This window comes from Xyrauchen texanus, chromosome 13 (assembly GCF_025860055.1).
Source record: "Xyrauchen texanus isolate HMW12.3.18 chromosome 13, RBS_HiC_50CHRs, whole genome shotgun sequence".
Taxonomy (NCBI): domain Eukaryota; kingdom Metazoa; phylum Chordata; class Actinopteri; order Cypriniformes; family Catostomidae; genus Xyrauchen; species Xyrauchen texanus.
The window spans coordinates 10588285-10610361 of record NC_068288.1 but is presented as its reverse complement, the minus strand read 5'-3'; the positions used below and the strand labels follow the sequence as shown (position 1 = coordinate 10610361).

Genomic DNA, 22077 nt, shown 5'->3' with positions numbered 1-22077 from the left:
AGAATCATATATTATCCAGTGCATTTATTGTCTGCAAATTGTTTTGGCATTAGTTGCATTACTTTTTTGAACCCCTCCTAGTTTTCCACTCATCACATCTTCCCATTGGCTACGCTGTGGGTGGAGCCTATTTCTGAGGAAAACACTGGCCTGTGAGTGTGCGAATCATGTTTGTTTGCTTTGTTTACTTAGAAAGTGTCTTTGATGTTTGCAGTTTTGGGTGTAACCTGATTACAGAGTAATTAGTTACTGTAATCTAATTACTTATAGGTAGTCTAACACATTAAATAAAAAATTCTTGTAATCGGATTACATTACAAATGTTCAATTAAGTACATTTACTTGCGTTACACATATTTTTAAAATATTATTTCTATATAATACATACATATACACTCACCTAAAGGATTATTAGGAACACCATACTAATACTGTGTTTGATCCCCTTTCGCCTTCAGAACTGCCTTAATTCTACGTGGCATTGATTCAACAAGGTGCTGAAAGCATTCTTTAGAAATGTTGGCCCATATTGATAGGATAGCATCTTGCAGTTGATGGAGATTTGTGGGATGCACATCCAGGGCATGAAGCTCCCGTTCCACCACATCCCAAAGATGCTCTATTGGGTTGAGATCTGGTGACTGTGGGGGCCATTTTAGTGCAGTGAACTCATTGTCATGTTCAAGAAACCAATTTGAAATGATTCAAGCTTTGTGACACGGTGCATTATCCTACTGGAAGTAGCCATCAGAGGATGGGTACATGGTGGCCATAAAGGGATGGACATGGTCAGAAACAATGCTCAGGTAGGCCGTGGCATTTAAACGATGCCCAATTGGCACTAAGGGGCCTAAAGTGTGCCAAGACAACATCCCCCACACCATTACACCACCACCACCAGCCTGCACAGTGGTAACAAGGCATGATGGATCCATGTTCTCATTCTGTTTACGCCAAATTCTGACTCTACCATCTGAATGTCTCAACAGAAATCGAGACTCATCAGACCAGGCAAGATTTTTCCAGTCTTCAACTGTCCAATTTTGGTGAGCTCTTGCAAATTGTAGCCTCTTTTTCCTATTTGTAGTGGAGATGAGTGGTACCCGGTGGGGTCTTCTGCTGTTGTAGCCCATCCGCCTCAAGGTTGTGCGTGTTGTGGCTTCACAAATGCTTTGCTGCATACCTCGGTTGTAACGAGTGGTTATTTCAGTCAAAGTTGCTCTTCTATCAGCTTGAATCAGTCGGCCCATTCTCCTCTGACCTCTAGCATCAACAAGGCATTTTCGCCCACAGGACTGCCGCGATACTAGATGTTTTTCCCTTTTCACACAATTCTTTGTAAACCCTAGAAATGGTTGTGCGTGAAAATCCCAGTAACTAAGCAGATTGTGAAATACTCAGACCGGCCCGTCTGGCACCAACAACCATGCCACGCTCAAAATTGCTTAAATCACCTTTCTTTCCCATTCTGACATTCAGTTTGGAGTTCAGGAGATTGTCTTGACCAGGACCACACCCCTAAATGCATTGAAGCAACTGCCATGTGATTGGTTGATTAGATAATTGCATTAGTGAGAAATTGAACAGGTGTTCCTAATAATCCTTTAGGTGAGTGTATATTCATATGTCCATGTGTAGACCTGTCACGATTCTGAAATAATTGTCTGATCGCGGTTATTTGAGATGACTGTGATTTATTGTGCACTTAATATTCCAATCACATTTTAATGCACAAATAAGGGAACGGCACATTTGTGTGTCATTCAATTGAATTCCGAGCATTACTGAGCTGCTCCACAGATGTCAACCAGTGCAGCTCCTGTCCAGAAGAGCACATGGTGCGCTTTTCAAGCACTCTGATGTGTGCGCCATCAGCAGAGGCTCGGACCAAACTCCCACGAAAATATAAACAAACAAATATAAACTTTGATGGTGAACAAAGCGCTCAGGTTTCACTTAAAACGATTGTGTAATGCAAACGTCTCTGGTCATTGTGAGTTCATACATGCAGTGTTAATGTCACGCAGTAACACAGAGGAGGAGATGCACATTTATTTCTGTGAAGTGATGAAATGATGAAACAATCTCAAAGGTTTTTAAATTATCAGCAGGTGCGTAGGAAAACCAACTGAGATAAGTAAACAAGAAACAAAATCCCACACATTGCTGTTGCTTGCGAATAAACAATTTAATGAATGAATACGTTGTAACCTGCTTTCAACAGCAAAACTGGGTTGGAAGTTGCCAGGTTGAGGTCACAAATGGGTTGAAATGTGTCATTTGTGTGAGTAGGACGTGTTTCATACAAGATCTGGCAACCTTGGAATAATATATTAATGTGATTATCATATAACGAGGTTTGGGCCATACAAATTACAGGAGTTTCCCGGGAGAAATAACAAAACGGGAGGGGGTGGGAGATGGGTGTGAAATACGGGAGACTCCCGGGAAAAACGGGAGTGTTAAGAGGTATGGGTCCCTGCGTTTGTATTTGCACAAGCTGTGTTTGTATTGCACAAACAGCTGAAGTTTCGCTTACTGCCCCCTGGAGAAAACAGGTGGTACTTCAAGCTTGAATTACTCCGATGGAAGGAATAATCGTCCCGGGGACATGATTACTTGCGTTATTTTTTTATATAATTAATCACACTGAATTAGCACATTAAATCGACAGCCCTAATCCAAAGTCACATAAATATCTTTTAGAGATTTTGTCACAATTGACTAATGAAACATTTTTTTTTTTTTTGGAATTCCAATTCCCAATGCACTCTTAAGTCCTCTTGGTGGCGTAGTGACTCGCCTCAATGCGGGTGGTGGAGGACGAATCTCAGTTGCGTCTGAAACTGACAATCCGCGCATCTTATCAAGTGACTTCTTGAGCTCGTTACCACGGAGACATAGTGCATGCGGAGGCTTCACACTGTTCTCCACGGCATCATGCACAACTTACCATGCGCTCCACCGAGAGCGAGAACCACATTATAGCGACCACGAGGTGGTTACCCCATGTGACTCTACCCTCCCTAGCAACCGGGTCAATTTGGTTACTTAGGAGACCTGGCTGGAGTCACTCAGCATGCCCTGGATTCAAGCTCGTGACTCCAAGGGTGATAGTCAGCGTCAATACTCGCTGAGCTACCCTTGCCCCGACGACTAATGCCACTTTTTATCCTCTGACCCTACGTTCACTTTTCAGAGAGAAATTTTTACATTTCTTAATGCAAAAGAGCAATGTTGGATTTCACAGAATGAATTTGATTTTCTTTATTTTCAGCATCCGATAAGACCTGTTTTTTATACTTTGCCAAAAACCCATAAACGATTGACCCTCCTGGTCGCCCAATTGTGGCCAAACCAATTCTCTTTTATCTCCTTTGTCACAATATGACTATTACTTATGTACTTTATTACTAATAGTTATTTTTAGAGCAAACAATGTCAAAGATCTTTTGGTTCATGCCTGTTTTTAAAAAAGAAAAATGAGCCCACATCTAACCAGACTGTGTTAAGCCCTCTTCCAAATGGCAATTATAGATGTGGCAATTGTGCCCAATGTAATAATACCTACAAAACAAATCACTTCTGCCATCCCCACACATTAAACGCTTGTCTATCTCTGATGTCATTCCATGTACCTCGACACATGTGATTTATTTAATACTTTCTCCTTGTGGCATGGGGTATGTGGGAAAAACGTCTAGACAACTTAAACAACGCATCAGTGCACATAAAGTTCCACTAGACGAAAGGATATGAATTATCCAGATGCGGTTCATTTTATTTAATATAATCATGATGTTTCAACTTTACGATTCATTGGGATTGAAAAGGTAAAGGTGCCACCTAGAGATGGATATATAGATGTATACTACAGAGACGTGAGGTCTTTTGGATTCACCCTCTCTAAATGTTAGCTCCAGTGAGTCTTAACGATGAGCTTCTTTCATGTGATGATGAAATTGAGATGTGTTTTGTACACAACATGATTTTGAAATGTTTTGTAAACTAATGTATTTTTAATTGTGTTGTATGTGCAATCATGATGATGCATTGTTGGATTAAGGGGATTATACTGTATCATTTTGACTTTGGATAGTGATTGTTTTCATGAATGTATTGTTTCCTGATGTCGATTTGATATGGTATCTTCAGAGGTTACGTCTGTTTGGAATGTCCATTTGGAGGTGTATCCTCTCTTTTGTCTTTCTAATTAATAAAAGGGATTGGTTGTCACACTTTTGCTGATTGTCATTGGCTATGACGGTTTTTGTAACTGATCTTGATTGGTTAAATATGTATGTGATACTCTCTTTTTCAAATACCCAATGAAGATCGCATGACCGAAACGTATTCATTCATTAAATTGTTTATTTGCAAGCAACAGCAGTGTTTGGGAGATTTTGTTTCTTGATTTAAAAATTAGGGGGGCTTTGGTAGCTCAGTGAGTATTGACACTGACTACCAACCCTGGAGTTGCGAGTTTGAATCCAGGGCGTGCGGAGTGACTCCAGCCAGGTCTCCTTAGCAACCAAATTGGCCCGGTTGCTAGGGAGGGTAGAGTCACATGGGGTAACCTCCTCGTGGTCGCAATAATGTGGTTCTTGCTCTTGGTGGGGCGCGTGGTGAGTTGTGCGTGGATGCCGCGGAGAATAGTGTGGGCCTCCATATGCGCTACGTCTCCGCGGTAATGTGCTCAACAAGCCGCGCGATAAGATGTGCAGATTGACGCTCTCAGGCGCGGAGGCAACTGAGATTCATCCTCATCCACCCGGATTGAGGCGAGTCACTACACCACCACGAGGATTGGGAATGCACTCCAAGATATTTTTTTCATGTCATTCTTTAGTTTTTAAAGCTCTAGGAAGGAAAGTAAGGAAGTCATATATCCTTATTTTATTATTTGATTTATATATTTGAAGTTAAATAGGTAAAAATGACTTATTTATGTGTATGAAGCACACATGCATCTTATGATATAACCATCATAGCTCTAAAACAGACAATTAATCATCATAATCGTAATTACTTGTTTGACAGTTAATCGTCAGCCAAATTTCATAATCGTGACAGCCCTATATGTACGTCTGTTTACGTTTCTGCGACGACAGTGAACAAGGCGGAAATATAGACATTATTTTGAATTTGTTGCGTGGAAAAACAAACCTTTTGTGAAAAGTGTTTGAGAAAGTAACTTAAAAGTAAATAAATAGTACTATTACTTTTTCGAATGTATTTTGAAAAAAGTAATCTGATTACAATTGTCAAAGTCATTTGGAATTTCTAGTCTCTAACTTTTTTTGAGTAACTAACCCAATGCTGGTTGTTAGTTTGTGCGTTAATGTTAATGTTCTTTGCAGGTATGGTTTAAAGGTGACATCACCAGAGGAGAGCTTCACTCTGATGACCTCCTTACCAGCTGAAAAGGTAGACCAGACCACAATTTTCATAATTTGTGACTGTTTGGAATAGACTACCTTGCTACTCTTACTATACAGAATATGCAGTTTAGAGAGTGCGTACTGTGCATTGTATGCACATTTTCTGGATGCATAGAATACCTTTATGACCCAGTATATTTGACAAAATGGGCAATAGTATGCAAAATAACACACTGTGTGTAATACTGTAATCAACAATGTTATGCGTTTGACTGAACCTTCCATTTATTTTCTTGACATATTATTTGAAGAAACTGCCAAGTATTGACATTTTGTACAAATTTGTTTAAAAAAAAAAAAAGAAAGGTAATAACTGGATGGCATGCACAAATTTAAACATGCAACTTGATGAGGTCATGAGTCATGCTGTATTCAGTTAGTTGTAAGTTAATATTCCGTTCTGAACACAACCAATGTGCGCTGTATACCTTTTTTTTTTTATTTAATTTTTTTATTATAAAATGTGTAGCTGTATTTTCAGTTAAACAATTAAGTCCCGCTTCCCATGATTCCAGGCAAAGTGGCTTCGTTCTATAAACCAGGCGGTGGAGCAGGCGCTTGGTGGACAGGGGCATGATGGGATATCTCCTTCCGCAGGGTTGACGCAGAGAGTAGACCCACCTATTTCACGCACGGCATCGTACACGTTCTACAAAGAGAGTCGGCTCAAGGAGGCCATGTACGAGGGACGATGGGTCTCGGGAAAACCCCATGGGCGGTAGGCCATGAGAAGGGAAATTGTGGGAGTTTGGAACTCATCTTAGAAAGGGGAAGATAGTGATTGGCTATGTCTGTGTTTTAGGGGCGTGGTCAAATGGCCAGATGGAAGAATGTACACGGGGACATTCAAGAACGGCCTTGAAGATGGGTTAGTGGCTACATTATCCTGCAGATTATAAATTATTCAATTTGATTGATTTCTGACTCCATACTTTCTGTAACGGGCAACATTTCAGCCAGTTTTTGTGTTTTTCTCTGTAGTATTGGAGAGTATGTGATACCAAACAAAAACCTGAACAGTTTTGATCATTACCAAGGGCAATGGAAAGATGGAAAGATGCATGGCTTTGGAACGTTCAAGTGAGTCTTTGTGTATTTTGCTGTTAAATAACCTTCGGGCAATTTTATGTCCAAGGGGTTGATTTTTATTCAAACAAACAGACAAACTTTTTTTAAAACTAATTTGGAAACTTTTTAACATCCCTTTATCATTTATTATTGGTACTTTTCAAATACCTTTTATTGACTGATTTTACCGTTTATCCGTATCCCAGACCCACTATGAACTACGAAAGTCCATTATAAGAAATACAAATTATTACACATTAAAAACTATGCTAATCTTAACAAAACGTGAAATAAACAAATAGACAAATAGATTTGTCTATTTTTCCAAATTATGAATCATTACAGTTTTGGCATCATTGCCACCACAACAGTTTTGCACTTAAAGAGATAGTTCACCCAAAAATGTAATTCTTTCACCATTTACTCACCCTCATGCCATCCCAGATGTGCATGACTTTCTTTCTTCAGCAGAACACAAATTAAGATTTTTAGAAGAATATTTCAGCTCTGTTGGTCCATACAATGCAAGTGAATGGGTGCCAAACTTTTGAAGCTCAAAAAGCATATAAAGGCATCATAAAAGTAATCCATACAACTCCAGTGTTTTAATCCATATCTTCTGAAGAAATATAATAGGTGTGGGTGAGAAACAGAACAATATTGAAGTCCTTTTTACTCTAAATCTCCACTTTAACTTTCACTTTCAGATATGAAATCAATACAGAGTATTGTATTCTCATGCGTGTGTGTTTGTGTTTAGGTACGCTTCCGGTGAAGTTTACGAGGGCTTGTTTCAAGATAACTTGCGTCACGGTCATGGGATGTTGAGTAGTGGAAAACTGAACTCCTCTCTCAGTGTCTTCATTGGCCAATGGCAATACGACAAGAAATCTGGCTATGGCATTTTTGATGACATCACCAGGTATGCGATTGGCCTTAAATGGAAGGCAGAGTATAGTTCAAATGCATTAAACATATTGTTAACACTTAAAGTCCCATTCATTAACATCAGTTAAAGCATTAGGTATCATAAACTATTAACAATATTTTTTTACAGCACTTATTATTCTTTGTTAATGTTAGTTAATAAAAATACAATTGTTCATTGTTAGTTCATGTTAACTAATGTTGTTAGCTAATGTTAATAAATGGAACCTTATTGTAAAGTGTTACCAACATATTAAATGGCCTTACACATGAGTAACTTTTGTGTGTTTTGTGTCTAGAGGGGAGAAATACATGGGTATGTGGCTGGATGATCAGCGTCAGGGGAATGGAGTTGTTGTTACACAGTTTGGCCTTTACTATGAAGGTGCATTCAGTAACAACAAGATGATGGTGAGATACACACACACACACATTTGTTTGTAAGGCTAGGAAGCTAGGAACCTCCAAATGATTTATGTTGTTTTCAAATACAACTAAATATAATTAATATATAATTAGTCTACCCTAACCATAACCGTAAGCATTTGTTATGCCTGAAATAAGACTATTAATAAAATAAAATTGTATTTATATTTTGTTATTGTCTGTGTTCCTCACAAAGGGCACTGGTGTGTTACTCTCTGAAGATGACACCACATTTGAAGGGGAGTTTTCAGAGGACTGGACTCTAAGTGGAAAGGTGGCTTAAAATGCTCACGAACACCCTCACCAACTTTTAACATGCGTGTCCATCTACATTCACACAGATGAAATGATCTCACAGTCAGTTGGCATCTCTTTCTGCAGGGTGTGTTGACGATGCCTAATGGAGACTACATTGAAGGTTCTTTCAGTGGGGTTTGGGGCACCGGACTAAAGATCTCCGGTTCCTACTACAAACCCAGTCTCTACGACTCGGACAAGGACACGCCTAATGCACTGTAAGAGTGTGTGTTTAACTGTGTAGGGCGTTCAAACATTATAGGGATAGTTCACCCAAAAATGAAAGTTCTCTCAACATTTACTTAACCTCATGCCATCCCATATGTATATGACTTTCTTCTGCTGTAGAAGCAGATTTTTTTTACTATCAATCCCCACTTTCACTTTCACATTCTTCTTTTGCTTTTGGTAATTCACTTTCTTCGTGGATTTCGCCACCTACTGGGCAGGGAGGATAATTTATAGTAAAAAAATGACTTAAATGTTGAACTGTTTCTCACGCACACCTGTCATATGACTTCTGAAGACATGGATTTCACCACTGGAGTATTATGGATTACTTCTATGGTGCATTTATGTGCTTTTTGGAGCATCAATGTTTTGGTTACCATTCACTTGCATTGTATGGACCTTCAGTGCTGAGGTATTCTTTTAAAAATCTTACACATTTGGGATGGCATGAGGTTAAGTAAATTATGATAATTTCTTTTTTTGGTGAACTATCCCTTGGCATTCCATTGTCTTGGATGGGGAACTGATGTGTGTGTGTGTGTGTGTGTGTGTGTGTGTGTGTGTGTGTGTGTGTGATTGTGTTCACTGCAGTAAGCTGGGCAGGATAGCGGTCCACTCTGAGGAGAAGTGGAAGGCTGTGTTTGTTGAGTGCTGGAACAGTCTGGGCTGTGACTCTCCTGGACTGGGACAAACCAGTATAGCATGGGACAACATCGCCATATCACTCACTGCTAACAGGAGACAGCAGAGAGACAGGTGCACCAAAACACTAATGCACACGGACACACACCCCTGCAAACTCTTCACTCACTAGTCACTGATTTGTCAAAAATGGCCTCACTGAGGGGGCCTGGATAGCTCAGCGAGTTCGAATCCAGGGCGTGCTGGTTGACTCCAGCCAGGTCTCCTAAGCAACCAAATTGACCCGGTTGCTAGGGAGGGTAGAGTCACATGGGGTTACCACCTAGTGGTCACCATAATGTGGTTCTCACTCTCGGTGGGGCACGTGGTGAGTTGTGCGTGGAGGCAGTGGAGAATAGCATGAATCCTCCACGCGCTCTATGTCTCCGCGGTAACGCGCTCAACAAGCCACGCGATAAGATAGAATTAGCCTGGTATGAAATCAAAGAAAGTCTATGACATGCCCTCACTAATATAGTGAAACAAACGTGTGTATGTGTATTTTAGTCCAGAGTTGCTGAGTCGCTCTCATCATAAAACACTGGAGAGTCTTGAGTTCATCCCACAGCATGTGGGTCCTGTTACATTAGAGGTGTATCATACAATCCGCCGGTACCTTGTCAAGGTGAGTCTATAGCCATGCACTGTCAATATACTAATCCCACCTTGATTTACCAACATTGTATTGTCTCAGTCTTTCCAGTGTTTTCTCCCTGCAGTAGCAGTTTTCTGATAAGATTGGTCTGTACCATTTCACTGACCCTTGACGTTTGACCCCAGGCATGTGACACCCCGCTGCATCCTCTGGGTCGGCTGGTGGAGACGTTGGTTTCGGTGTACCGTATGACTTATGTTGGTGTTGGAGCAAATCGTCGATTACTTCCCCAGGCCGTCAACGAGATCAAGTCCTATCTCTGTCGCATCTTCCAGCTTGTCAGGTGTGTGTTTGTCATAATGACAACAAAGACTGTTTGTGTTGAACCGTGAATGTTAACGTGTGTATTGTGTTTAGGTTCCTCTTCCCTGATTTGCCAGAGGAAGGCTGTTCACTGGCCGAGCCTCCTAAAGAGAAGAGTGACTCAGACACCCCTGGGAAGCATCCGGGGTCTCCTAAACCTGGGTATATGAGATGTTGTGCTTTAAAGGCTCAGGCTAACATGATTTAACCATTTTGTTGATTGATTGATTCATTAGTGAATTCATTTATTCCCTCTCTTACTTTCATTCATGGATGGATGGGTGTATATATGGATAGACTGTATTGATTCCTGAAATGCTTTGTTCTTAAAGAGATAGTTCACCCAAAAATGAAAATGCTCTTATCATTTACTCACCCTCATGAAATCCCAGATGTGTTTGACTTTCTTTCTTCAGCACAGCACAAATGAAGGTTTTTAGAAAAATATCTCTGTAGATCCTGACAATGCAAGTGAAAGGTGATCAGACCTTTTGTAGCTCCAAAAATCACATTAAGGAAACATAAAAGTATTTCTTAAGACTAAATATAATAGGTGTGGGTGAGAAACATTACAATATTTAAGTCCTTTTTACTCTACATCTCTACTCTAACGTTTACTTTCAGATGTGAAAGTGAAACTAAACAGGCACCACATGTGACTTTTAAAATGTAAAAGTGAAAGTGGAGATTTAGAGTAAAAAAAAAAAGAACTTACATTTTGATCTTTCACACACCCATATTAAATTGCTTCTGAAGATATGGATTTAAACACTGGAGTCGTATGGATTACTTCTATGGGATTTTTGGAGCTACAAATGTCTGGTCACCATTCACTTGCATTGTATGGACCAACAGTGCTGAGATATTCTTTTAAAAATCTTCATTTGTGTTCTGCAGAACAAAGAAAGTCAAATACATCTCGGATTGCATGAGGATGAGTAAATGATGAGAGAATTTACATTTTTGGGTGAACTTTCCCTTTAAGTGCTCGAAACTACTTTGGTCATGCATGGTGTGATCTCAGTAACCTCGCTTTTTGTATGTGTTTATTTATCATTGATGTGTTTATGTGTGTTTTTAGGTGTGTGGTCAGCAGCTCTGCTCTGCTCCTTCCGGTACTTTTGCCACGTCTCTATCCTCCTCTCTTCACTCTCTACGCTCTAGATAAAGAGAAGGAGGATGATGTGTACTGGGAGTGTGTGTTACGACTCAACAAACAACCAGACCTCGCATTGCTCGCCTTTCTTGGGGTTCAACAGTAAGTGCCACACGCACATATACATGAGATGTAAACAGATTCCTAGTGATTGATCTTTCAACCGGTAAAATCTGTTTTTGTAGGAAATTCTGGCCTGTGACTGTTACTGTACATGGAGAAAAACAACAGGCGAGTATAAAACCCCTTAAATAAATCTCTCACTCATGGCAATACACTATTTAAGGTCCCTGAAATAAAGCCCTGCAAATGAAGCAATACATAAAGATCAGTGTAAATATGAGTAAACTCTATTAGGATGTAAGGCTTCATATTTGCATTTCCATTATTGTTTACATTCATGTTTGTTTTTGGCCACGTAGGTCATATCAAGCACTAAGGACGCCTGTTTTGCCTCAGCGGTTGAGACACTACAACAAATCAGGTTTGATATTTACAGAAAGCAAGAATCTCTTAGATTTTTGTAATTTCTCTCTAGTAAATCGTTTTCAAGTCTTTTCCCTTTCTGTTTCAACAGCACAACTTTCACGCCTTCAGATAAGCTCCAGGTCATCCAGCTGACCTTTGAAGAGATAACCCAGGTTGTACTTGCACTCCTGAAACAAGATTTCCTGTGGTCTATGGATGACCTGTTTCCTGTCTTCCTCTTCGTTGTTTTGCGTGCACGGTAAGGATCACAGCGTTTCTATGTTTTTAGATGGGGAACATATTTTCAGTCCCACTTTATATTAGGTGTCTTTAACTACTATGTACTAACATTAAAATACATACAGTACAATGTATTTATTGTGTTACTACATGTTGTTCTGCAAAAAGATTGACATTCGCTGCCTCTGAAGTTGAGGTATAGGTAGGTATAGAAGTAGAATTAGGTTAAGGGGTTAGGGTTAGAGTTGAGGTAGGTTTATGGGTAAGGTTGACCGTATACAGTGAGGGGAAAAAGTATTTGATCTCCTGCTGATTTTGAACGTTTGCCCACTGACAAAGAAATTATCAGTCTATAATTTTAATGGTAGGTTAATTCGAACAGTGAGAGACAGAATAACAACTAAAAAAATCCAGAAAAATGCATGTAACAAAATTGTATAAATTGAATTGCATTTTAATGAGGGAAATAAGTATTCGACCCCCTCTCAATCAGAAATTTCTGGCTCCCAGGTGTCTTTTATACAGGTAATGAGCTGAGATTAGGAGCACACTGTTAAAGGGAGTATAAAAGACACCTGTTCACAGAAGCAATCAATCAATCAGATTCCAAACTCTCCACCATGGCCAAGACCAAAGAGCAGTCCAAGGATGTCAGGGACAAGATTGTAGATCTACACAAGGCTGGAATGGGCTAGAAGACCATCGCCAAGCAGCTTGGTGAGAAGGTGACAACAGTTGGTGCGATTATTCGCAAATGGACGAAATGCAAAAAAAACGAAATGCAAATCTCCCTCGGTCTGGGGCTCCATGCAAGATCTCACCACGTGGAGTTGCAATGATAATGAGAATGGTGAGGAATCAGCCCAGAACTACACGGGAGGATCTTGTCAATGATCTCAAGGCAGCTGGGCCCATAGTCACCAAGAAAACAATTGGTAACACACTACGCCGTGAAGGACTGAAATCCTGCAGCGCCCGCAAGGCCCTCCGCTGAAGAAAGCATATGTACAGGCCCGTATGAAGTTTGCCAATAAACATCTGAATGATTGTGTTGTGGTCAGATGAGACCAAAATCGAGCTCTGTAGCACCAACTCACTGTGTTTGGAGGAGGAGGAATTCTGCCTATGACCCCAAGAACACCATCCCCACCATCAAACATGGAGGTGGATACATTATGCTTTGGGGGTGTTTTTCTGCTAAGGGGACAGGACAACATCAAATGGAACGATGGACGGGGCCATGTACCGTCAAATCTTGGGTGAGAACCTCCTTCCCTCAGCCAGGGCATTGATAATGGATCGTGGATGGGTATTCCAGCATGACAATGACCCAAAACACATGGCCAAGGCAACAAAGGAGTGGCTCAAGAAGAAGCACATTAAGGTCCTGGAGTGGCCTAGCCAGTCTCCAGACCTTAATCCCATAGAAAATCTGTGGAAGGTTCGAGTTGCCAAACGTCAGTCTCGAAACCTTAATGACTTGGAGAAGATCTGCAAAGAGGAATGGGACAAAATCCCTCCTGAGATGTGTGCAAACATGGTGGCCAACTGCAAGAAACGTCTGACCTCTGTGATTGCCAACAAGGGTTTTGCCACCAAGTACTAAGTCATGTTTTGCAGAGGGGTTGAATACTTATTTCCCTCATTAAAATGCAATTAAATTTATCTCTCACTGTTCAAATTAACCTACCATTAAAATTATAGACTGACCATTTGTTTGTCAGTGGGCAAACGTATAATATCAGCAGGGGATCAAATAATTTTTCCCTCACTGTAACTACAGATGTAATTAAATGAAGGTACTATGAATGTATAGCCATGGCCAAAAGTATTGGCAGTGACATACATAAACCAGTCAACACAGGTATTTTTTTGGCCATTACCCTGATTTTTCTTACCGGCTTATCCAATGTGTCAGGTGTTGTGCGCATGCCTGTTTACATTTTGCCGTCAAACACAGAGAATAATCCGATGATCTAAACGCTGTTTTCTTCCATTGTTGGATTTTTGGATTAAACCGATATTGGTGTGAATGTAAAAATGCTCATTGGGGGGAGGGGCATATACATTCTATAGAACATTTGATTGGACAAAAATGTGGATAGGCCCGTGAGTGCAAGATTAAATTTTTTTTTTAATTCTAAATTATTTTTCATTAATTTCTCTGAAAAGTGAACAAGTGTAAATTTTAAATGTGTATGTCTTTAAGACATATCTTTAAGTCTCCATTTAGGAGTACACTAACATATAGATGGCCTCAAGGCTATAGATAATAGACTAAAAACCACAAAAGTCCAATTTTGAATTAATGTGCTGAGTTTAGTTGTTGCCTTTGTTCTCTACAGTATAAGGAATCTGGGGTCAGAGGTCAGCCTGATTGAAGACCTGATGGATCCGTGTGTACAACATGGAGAGCACGGAATCATGTTCACCACGCTCAAGGTATTCACTTAGACATCTGTCCCTTTGAATTTCCCCACAGCCAATGTTTGGATAGAGATTTAATACTCTTCCTCTTCTTCACTCAGGCATGCTACTATCAAATCCAGCATGAGAAGGTCACGTAATGAACGGTTTCTTCAAACACCTCTGGAATGACTGACAAACAGACCAGCCAATCAGATTGTTCCATCTGTGGAGGACCTAACGTGTGATGAGCCAGTCACATTGTGTGCCTGGTCCACAAAGCCCAGGGAGGGTGATACTGCCGACTGGCTGATTGGCCCATAGTCACGCCAAACCATCCAGATTTCTGGGGAAGTTAGTCTTTGGTTGTGGCAAGGATTTGATTTTTTCATCTATACTGCATCTGAAACGATTCTAACATTTATTCTTTCATTTTTTGTCCTTCCTCACTTAGTTTACTATTACACTACTACCAAGATGATGTAACATGATTTACATCCGGTATGATTATATGGTTTATTCAGTGTTTCACTGGCTCAAAGTTAAAGGGTCAATTCCACAGAATGAAAGGAGCTTAACAGAGCAATGACATCAGCCGGTATTGACTATCTATGAAGTTATCATGGTTGCCATCTACCTCTGTCTTTGAAGTAAACCACCTGTTAACCGAAATTGTTCCTGATAGTATTAGATCATTCAATGCAATGAGCACACTGCCTTGGACCTCATTCATGCATCCATTCGTAAAAATGCAACAAGATACGTGTCGTCTTGATAAATGACCATGAAAAAATGGCAAGACATGGACTGTGGTCCCACAAGCAGATTTGTGTTCAAATATCTGCCTGACATCTGATCTATATGGAATACAATTGGTGGGCTGTTTTATCTATTTCCATGCACAGAATTGATGACCTGCTTTATTCTATATAAATCTGTGCTTCTTATTTCGATTGAATATTGTTGTAACAGCTGACTCTAAAGTGTGTAGATCATTCTCTATGCAGTCGCATAGTATGTTTTGTGTTCAAATGACTTTTTCCAGTTGCAGATGACTTTCAAGCGTTCATTCCATATAACATTTGGAATTGTTTCAAACCATGGGTGTTTAATGTGAGGGTGGAGTATATTAGGGTCAGGTGCTCGCATGTTTTTGTTAACATTCAGAATCTGCGAAAGCAGGACGAATGTTTTGAGGTCTTGCTCCCATGCGCCGCAATGCTCAAGCAAGGGCGTAGATTTGGCTTGAACATTGGGGGGAATTCAGCATGAACCATTTATATTTTTCCATTGGGGGGGTGTTGTACTTGGTTTTTATTATTGGGGAGGTTACCTTCCCCCATCCCCCCAGAATCTGCACCCCTGTGCTCAAGATTTGCATGTTTAACTAATTTTACTACGAGATCTGCTTTCTACCAATCCCAGTGTTTGTGTAAAGAGCCACTATTAGCAGAAAGTTCATCATGAAGCACAAGCACTGTAATATTTATTGCTGAAACTAGTACTTATTTCTTAACACTACAATGGGTTGTTCATCTAAAATGAAAATTCTGTCACAATATACTCACCCTCATGTTGTTCCAAACCTGCATTAATTTGAGAAATTTTAGTGAACATGCCATTTTGTCTCTCCAACACATCACACTGGTACAAAATCAGTTAAAAGCTTAAAAAAAGTGCCTAAAAGTATCATAAAAGTAGTGCGATTCGTCATATTCCAAGTCTTCTGAAGGCGTATGATAGGTTTTGGTGTGAAACAACCCAAAATGTAATACATTTTTCAATTAAAATCGTATTGTTCATTACGCGTTCACTGTAGCCGTTCACAGTACAGTATCATGTATATTCAAAATACTTTGAATATGATGAAAGAGTTGCGTGGACTACTATTATGATGCTTATTTCTGTCTTTTTTTAAGCTTTAAATTGAGTCACTATCAAATGAGATTGTATTGAAAAGGAAGACCAAGATATTCATTGAAACGTGTGTTCAGTATTGGAAAGAAAGACATATGGGTTTGGAATGACATGAGGATGAGTAGATGACATACTTGAAATTTTTGGGGGAACTATTCCTTTAAGAATTCTGAAAAGTGCCTCTGACAGTGTTATGGATGTTTATCATGGTGTCACTATACCCAGCAATAGCTACAGTACGAGTTGAGTGTCAAGTTTTTATCGCAAACAGACTAATGCAAATTCTTTTATTGACTTTTGTTTTATTTATTTGATGGTTAGGTCTGTGTGCAGCTAAAATAATCTGAGTGGTGCAGATAATCTGCAGGGCAATTCACACACAGAGCAACATAAGGACAATGACATGAGAAGTGGCTCGGAGTGAGTTTGAATAAATGGTTGGAAAATCCATCCCAAGGATCAGAGATCTGGATTCCGACATCTGAGCTGTGTCTAATCGGACAAACTCTGTGAAACGGTTACGGCAAAGAACTGGATGTTTATTTACATCCATTGACACTTGAAATGTTGCATGAATATCATGATTGTACTTTTGGTACAGGAAGTCAACAGTGTAGACTTTTTCGTCTGCTGAGCCAAAGTACCCACATTAACCTTAATGTGTCGCACGTTAATCTGAATGTGCGTCTATGTAAAGTATGTATGATGTTTTTGTGTAATTTGTTTCTTTTATTGTTCAAGCTGTTTACCGACTCATAGTTCAAATGGAAGGCAATAAACTGATGAATGGAAATGGGAGTTTTTGTGTAATTATTTATTATTTTTATTATTTTGGGGGATTTTTGCCTCTAGAAAAGTCAAGAAATGTCTATAATGAATTTAAATGTTCCTTGTTAGGCTCTGCTTTGCAATATTTGGTTAGAAATTGCTCTTTGAGTGCAATCTCAGTAAAATTTATAGAGGATATGCCTTATGCCATAATGGTTTAATTTTGTTCAATTAAATAAACATTATGGGTTCAATACAAGTTTGGCTTAATCAACAGCATTTGTGGCATAATGATGATTACCACAAAACATTATTTTGACTTGTAAATAAAAAAATCGAGGTTACAGTGAAGCACTTACAAAGGAAGTCCAATTTTTGGAGGGTATATACAGCCGTGGCCAAAAGTATTGGCAGTGACATCAATTTTGTGTTTTGCATCTCTGGACTATATTCCAGATGTCCCAAACAGTCAGAAGAGGGCTTCATCAGAGAAAAAAACTTTGCACCAGTCTTCTGCTGTCCAATCCTTGTACATCCTGCAGAATGTCAGTCTGTCCTTGATGTTTTTTAGCTGGTCATTTTGTGCCAGGGCCAAAAAAACAAACAGTGAAATTTTCTTTTTTTGCGATAAAGTAAATTTTTTGTCCAATGAAGCTTTTTGCAATCATTTAAAATGCATCTGATCACTCTGCACAATAATCTAGAAACAATGTGAATCAACACCACAACAACTGAAGCAGAAAACTTTGCGAAACACAAAATTTATGTCACTGCCAATACCTTTGGCCACGGCTGTAGGCAAGAAAGTGAAGCTTATAATTTTATAAAAGCACTTACATTAATTCTTCTGTTAAAACTCATGTATTATTTGAGCTCTAAAGTTGTTTAAACTGCCTTTTATACTAGCAGTTTGCAGCATTACGTTGTCATAGCAACGGATTTTGAATTTGAATATAATTACATAGAAAAGGGACTTTATCTTACTAAAATCATGTTAACATTCATATTGTTAAAGGGATATTTCTACCAAAACTGACAATTCTCTTATATTTACTCACCCTCATGCCATCCCAGATGTGTGACTTTATTTCTTTAGCAGAACAAAATTAAGATATTTAGAAGAATATCTCAGCAAAAATCACATAAAGGAAACGTATAAGTAATCCATAAGACTCAGAACCAGTATAATAGGTGTGGGTGAGAAACATAACGTCCTTTTTTCCTCTAAATCTCCACTTTTAATTTCACTTTTACATCTGAAAGTCACTTGTGGTGCCCTGTTTAGTTTCACATTCACATCAAAAGATAATATGTTCTGGAGTTAATATATCCAGCAAAAGTTAAACTAAGATAAGAAGAAGATGAAAGAGATGGTCTTGATTGAGAACCCAGAGATGCTGCTGTCTGACTACTGTACAGCAGGGGCGAAAATTTCATCCAAATGTTGGGGGGGACAATAAACATAACAATTCTCAAGAGCAATTTTTGAAGGGCTTTTTGTTGTTGCCCCGTTTGCATTTGTATTATTTTATTTCTTAAACAATTATTTTAAGAATATATCATTATATTATTTACAATACACATATTTTAATTATATTTTAGGGGGGACAACCCTCAGATATTTTCTTACATACCAATCAGTTTGAAATGATCGGATAATTTTTGGGTCCTTTTGCTTTACTAGTCCATCTAAGGCTGGCGTAGACCTCCCTCTTGCAATTAACTCATATTTGGAATTAAATCGAGCTTGGAAAAATTTCTTAATTCCGTGATTACGACTGGTGCTGTCATTTTGATTTTGAATTTGGCGGGGATTAGGCATGTACGCTAGCTGTGGTGTAATGACGTTAGCTACGCAAATGTCCAGGAGTATCTCGATTTTAATTGTTCCATGTCTGATACGTAACGGAGATGATTACGGGCATAACATATTTACGTCAAAAGGCACAGCAGATTTGTGCTTTTTGCCGTACATGTTAAAGAATACAGGATCGAAGTGCGCATGCGCAACATGGGTTTTCCGCTTGTCGTCTGCAATGAATGGACCGTAAAAGCACTGCTTATTCTACCATTTGTTTTTAGTTGATTATGCGTAACTGCTACATTTGTCAACATAACGTCTAAACAATTGGAATAACACACATATTGCATATATAAATCACAAGAATAAAAATACAAATAGAAGTTTATTATATAATAAACATTTTATTTTTGAATTTTGGCAGGGTAGGCAGTGCCTAGTTTGCCTACCCAGACCGCACGTCAGTGCAAATCACCCTGGTGGTGAAAATCTGGGTAGCTCAACAAGTATTGGCGCTGACTACCACCCCTGGAGTCGCGAGTTCGAATCCAGGGTGTGCGGAGTGACTCCAGCCAGGTCTCCTAAGCAACCAAATTGGCCCGGTTGCTAGGGAGGGTAGAGTCACATGGGGTAACGTCCTCGTGGTCGCTATAATGTGGTTCTCACTCTCGGTGGGACGCGCGGTGAGTTGTGCGTGGATGCTGCTGAGAATAGTGTGAAGCCTCCACATTGACAGACTCAGAAGGGGAGTCAACTGGGATTCGTCCTCCGCCACCCAGACTGAGGCAAGTCACTACACCACCAAGAGGACTTGAAGTGCATTGGGAATTGGGCATTCCAAATTGGGAAGGAAACAAAATGGCATATTCTAATATTTAGTTGGACCACATTTAGCTTTGATTACAGCACGCATTTATATATATATATATATATACAATGTCACAACAATGCAATGTAAAGTCTGTATTTCCATCTAGAGTTGCATTAATTTTTGGCAAAGATCTTGCATTGATGAAGGGAGAGTCGCTCCGGATGCATCGCTTCATGTGGACTCATCAGGACACATGACCTTCTCATGCTACCTAGCAAATTGAAGTAGTTGTTTCCAATTAGCTTCACTGACAAGCGGCTTTCTTGTGGCCACACAACTGTTTAGTCCCAGTCCTGTAAGTTTTTGTCACATTGTAGGTGTGGAAATGCTCTTACTTTCACTATTAAAACATAGCTGTGAGTTCTACTGTCGATTTTTTACGATGTGACTTCAAGCGTTTTAGTGATCTCTGATCACGATCATTCAAGATTTTTTCCCTATCACATTTCTTCTCGTGAAGCTGATGGTTCACCACTGTCCTTCCAGGTTTTAATAGTGTGTTGGACAGTTCTTAACCCAATTCCGGTGATTTCAGCAATCTCCTTAGTTGTTTTATTTGCTTGATTCATGCCTATAATTTGCCCCTTCTGAAATACAGTACAAAAAATTTGACAACCTCGGGATAAATAAAGCTAATATAGCCAATAAAGCTGTCATATATATATATATATAGAGAGAGAGAGAGAGAGAGAGAGAGAGAGAGAGAGAGAGAGAGAGAGATTTCACAAAAGACCCAGATGTCAGGGATAGAGAACCAATTTCACCCTTGGTGTGACCAAAATTTGCCATGAATTGGTCTTCTATACCATCAAAAAATCTATACATTTTGAAATACCACTTACAATCTGGTTCAAAACATTCCCATCAGTTAAAGAACCGATTGCATTATATGACAGCGAAGTGTGGGGTCCTCTTCTGAATCATGATGCATGCAGAGTGTTAAAAGTGTCCTCAGAGTCCAGAGGAACACATCAAGCAATGCATGCAAGGTGGAATTAAGCCAATATCCTCTATTGATTCGTATTGAGAAATGAGCCATCAAATTTTGGAAACAGTGACCCCAACTCATATAATTTTAAAGCCCTTAAAAACCATGAAATTAATATTGAAAAAAGCCCCTTCATTCAGAGGCTGCAAAAACAGACAACCATGACTAACATGACTAACAACAGTCTGTCTCAGGACACTGACACCCTCATCCAGAAAATTCAAAAGAAAATAAGTACAAAAAGAAAATTATCTGGCTTATTGGACTGAAACAACACAAAAACAAAGTAAACTTGTATTTTGTTCGGCCCTAAACAGAGAATATACAAAATAAGAATATCTGAGCACAGTGAAAGACCGCAAATTAAGAAAACCAATGACGCGGTACAGACTGAGCAATCACACTGTGGCTATAGAGACGGGCAGATATTGACAGAACTGGCTGCCCAGAGAGAGCAGGATATGCCCATATTATAGCCAGTAGAGACAGAGCAACACTTCATCACCATTTGAAACAATTTATGTCTTCAGTAGGTTTGACAACAATACACATCTTCAGTATTTATTAGGTGAAGGAAGAGTTTGCATTTTACTAGCAGGATGGTATATTGTTGCCAGCCACAAAAAGAGGGAGGAGTTGACCAATCAGTGATGTGCTCACACACACACACACACACACACACACACACACACACACACACACACACACACACACTAGCTATCCTTATGAGATACTCTCCATAGGCATAATGATTTTTATACTGCATGAACTAACCCCGGTGTCCTGGCCAAATTCCCCCCATTGGACCCTATCTATCATCTCCATCCCTGAAATTGGCTACATCACTCTACTCTCTCCTCCCCACCAATAGCTGGTGTGTGGTGGGCGTTCTGGCGCACTATGGCTGCCGTCGCATCATCCCTATGCTGTGTAAAGCCCTTTGAGTGCCTAGAAAAGCGCTATATAAATGTAAGGAATTATTATTATAGATTCTATCCCCTAACCCTCAAAAAAAAAAAAAACTTATGCATTTTTACATTTTCAAGAAAACATAGTTTAGTATGTTTTTATGCAATTTGAATTATGGGGACGGGTATAATTGAGTGATGCAGTGAGTGAGAAATGTTTAAATCATAGATCACTGAATGTTTGTGCACCAAGTGATGGTGATAGTGCGCATGATTATTGTTATACGTGTTTTATGATTCACCAGTAGCTGAAAAACAAAAGACGTTTTGTGATGTAGTGATAGTTTAAACCCACACTTGCTTTCCTCTCATTCACTCACTGTCATCCTACTATGCAATCCCTCCCTTCCTGATTTCGTCCCTCACCTTGTCTCTCTCTCTCTCTCTCTCTCTCTCTCTCTCTCTGACTCATTTGCATGCAAGGGATTAAGCAGGATAGAAAGGGATTACATTCCTTTTCCCAAG

General features: G+C 39.5%; 1 protein-coding gene across 3 annotated transcripts in view; it reads left to right on the top strand.

The window, feature by feature from the left end:
- The window catches only part of LOC127654371 (alsin-like), a 44552-nt gene extending 27544 nt beyond the window's left edge, over positions 1 to 17008 (top strand). For all 3 annotated transcript variants that reach the window (XM_052141511.1, XM_052141513.1, XM_052141510.1), the window contains 19 exons: positions 82 to 152; positions 5361 to 5427; positions 5957 to 6159; positions 6244 to 6309; positions 6423 to 6521; positions 7270 to 7431; positions 7736 to 7847; positions 8059 to 8136; positions 8244 to 8377; positions 8982 to 9146; positions 9579 to 9696; positions 9852 to 10009; positions 10084 to 10191; positions 11111 to 11287; positions 11371 to 11416; positions 11608 to 11669; positions 11763 to 11912; positions 14239 to 14335; positions 14422 to 17008. In XM_052141511.1, the coding sequence (XP_051997471.1) occupies positions 82 to 152; positions 5361 to 5427; positions 5957 to 6159; positions 6244 to 6309; positions 6423 to 6521; positions 7270 to 7431; positions 7736 to 7847; positions 8059 to 8136; positions 8244 to 8377; positions 8982 to 9146; positions 9579 to 9696; positions 9852 to 10009; positions 10084 to 10191; positions 11111 to 11287; positions 11371 to 11416; positions 11608 to 11669; positions 11763 to 11912; positions 14239 to 14335; positions 14422 to 14460 (2112 nt within the window). In that variant the 3' untranslated portion in view covers positions 14461 to 17008. The remainder of the gene's footprint in view (positions 1 to 81; positions 153 to 5360; positions 5428 to 5956; positions 6160 to 6243; positions 6310 to 6422; positions 6522 to 7269; positions 7432 to 7735; positions 7848 to 8058; positions 8137 to 8243; positions 8378 to 8981; positions 9147 to 9578; positions 9697 to 9851; positions 10010 to 10083; positions 10192 to 11110; positions 11288 to 11370; positions 11417 to 11607; positions 11670 to 11762; positions 11913 to 14238; positions 14336 to 14421) is intronic.
- Positions 17009 to 22077: the final 5069 nt, after the last annotated feature.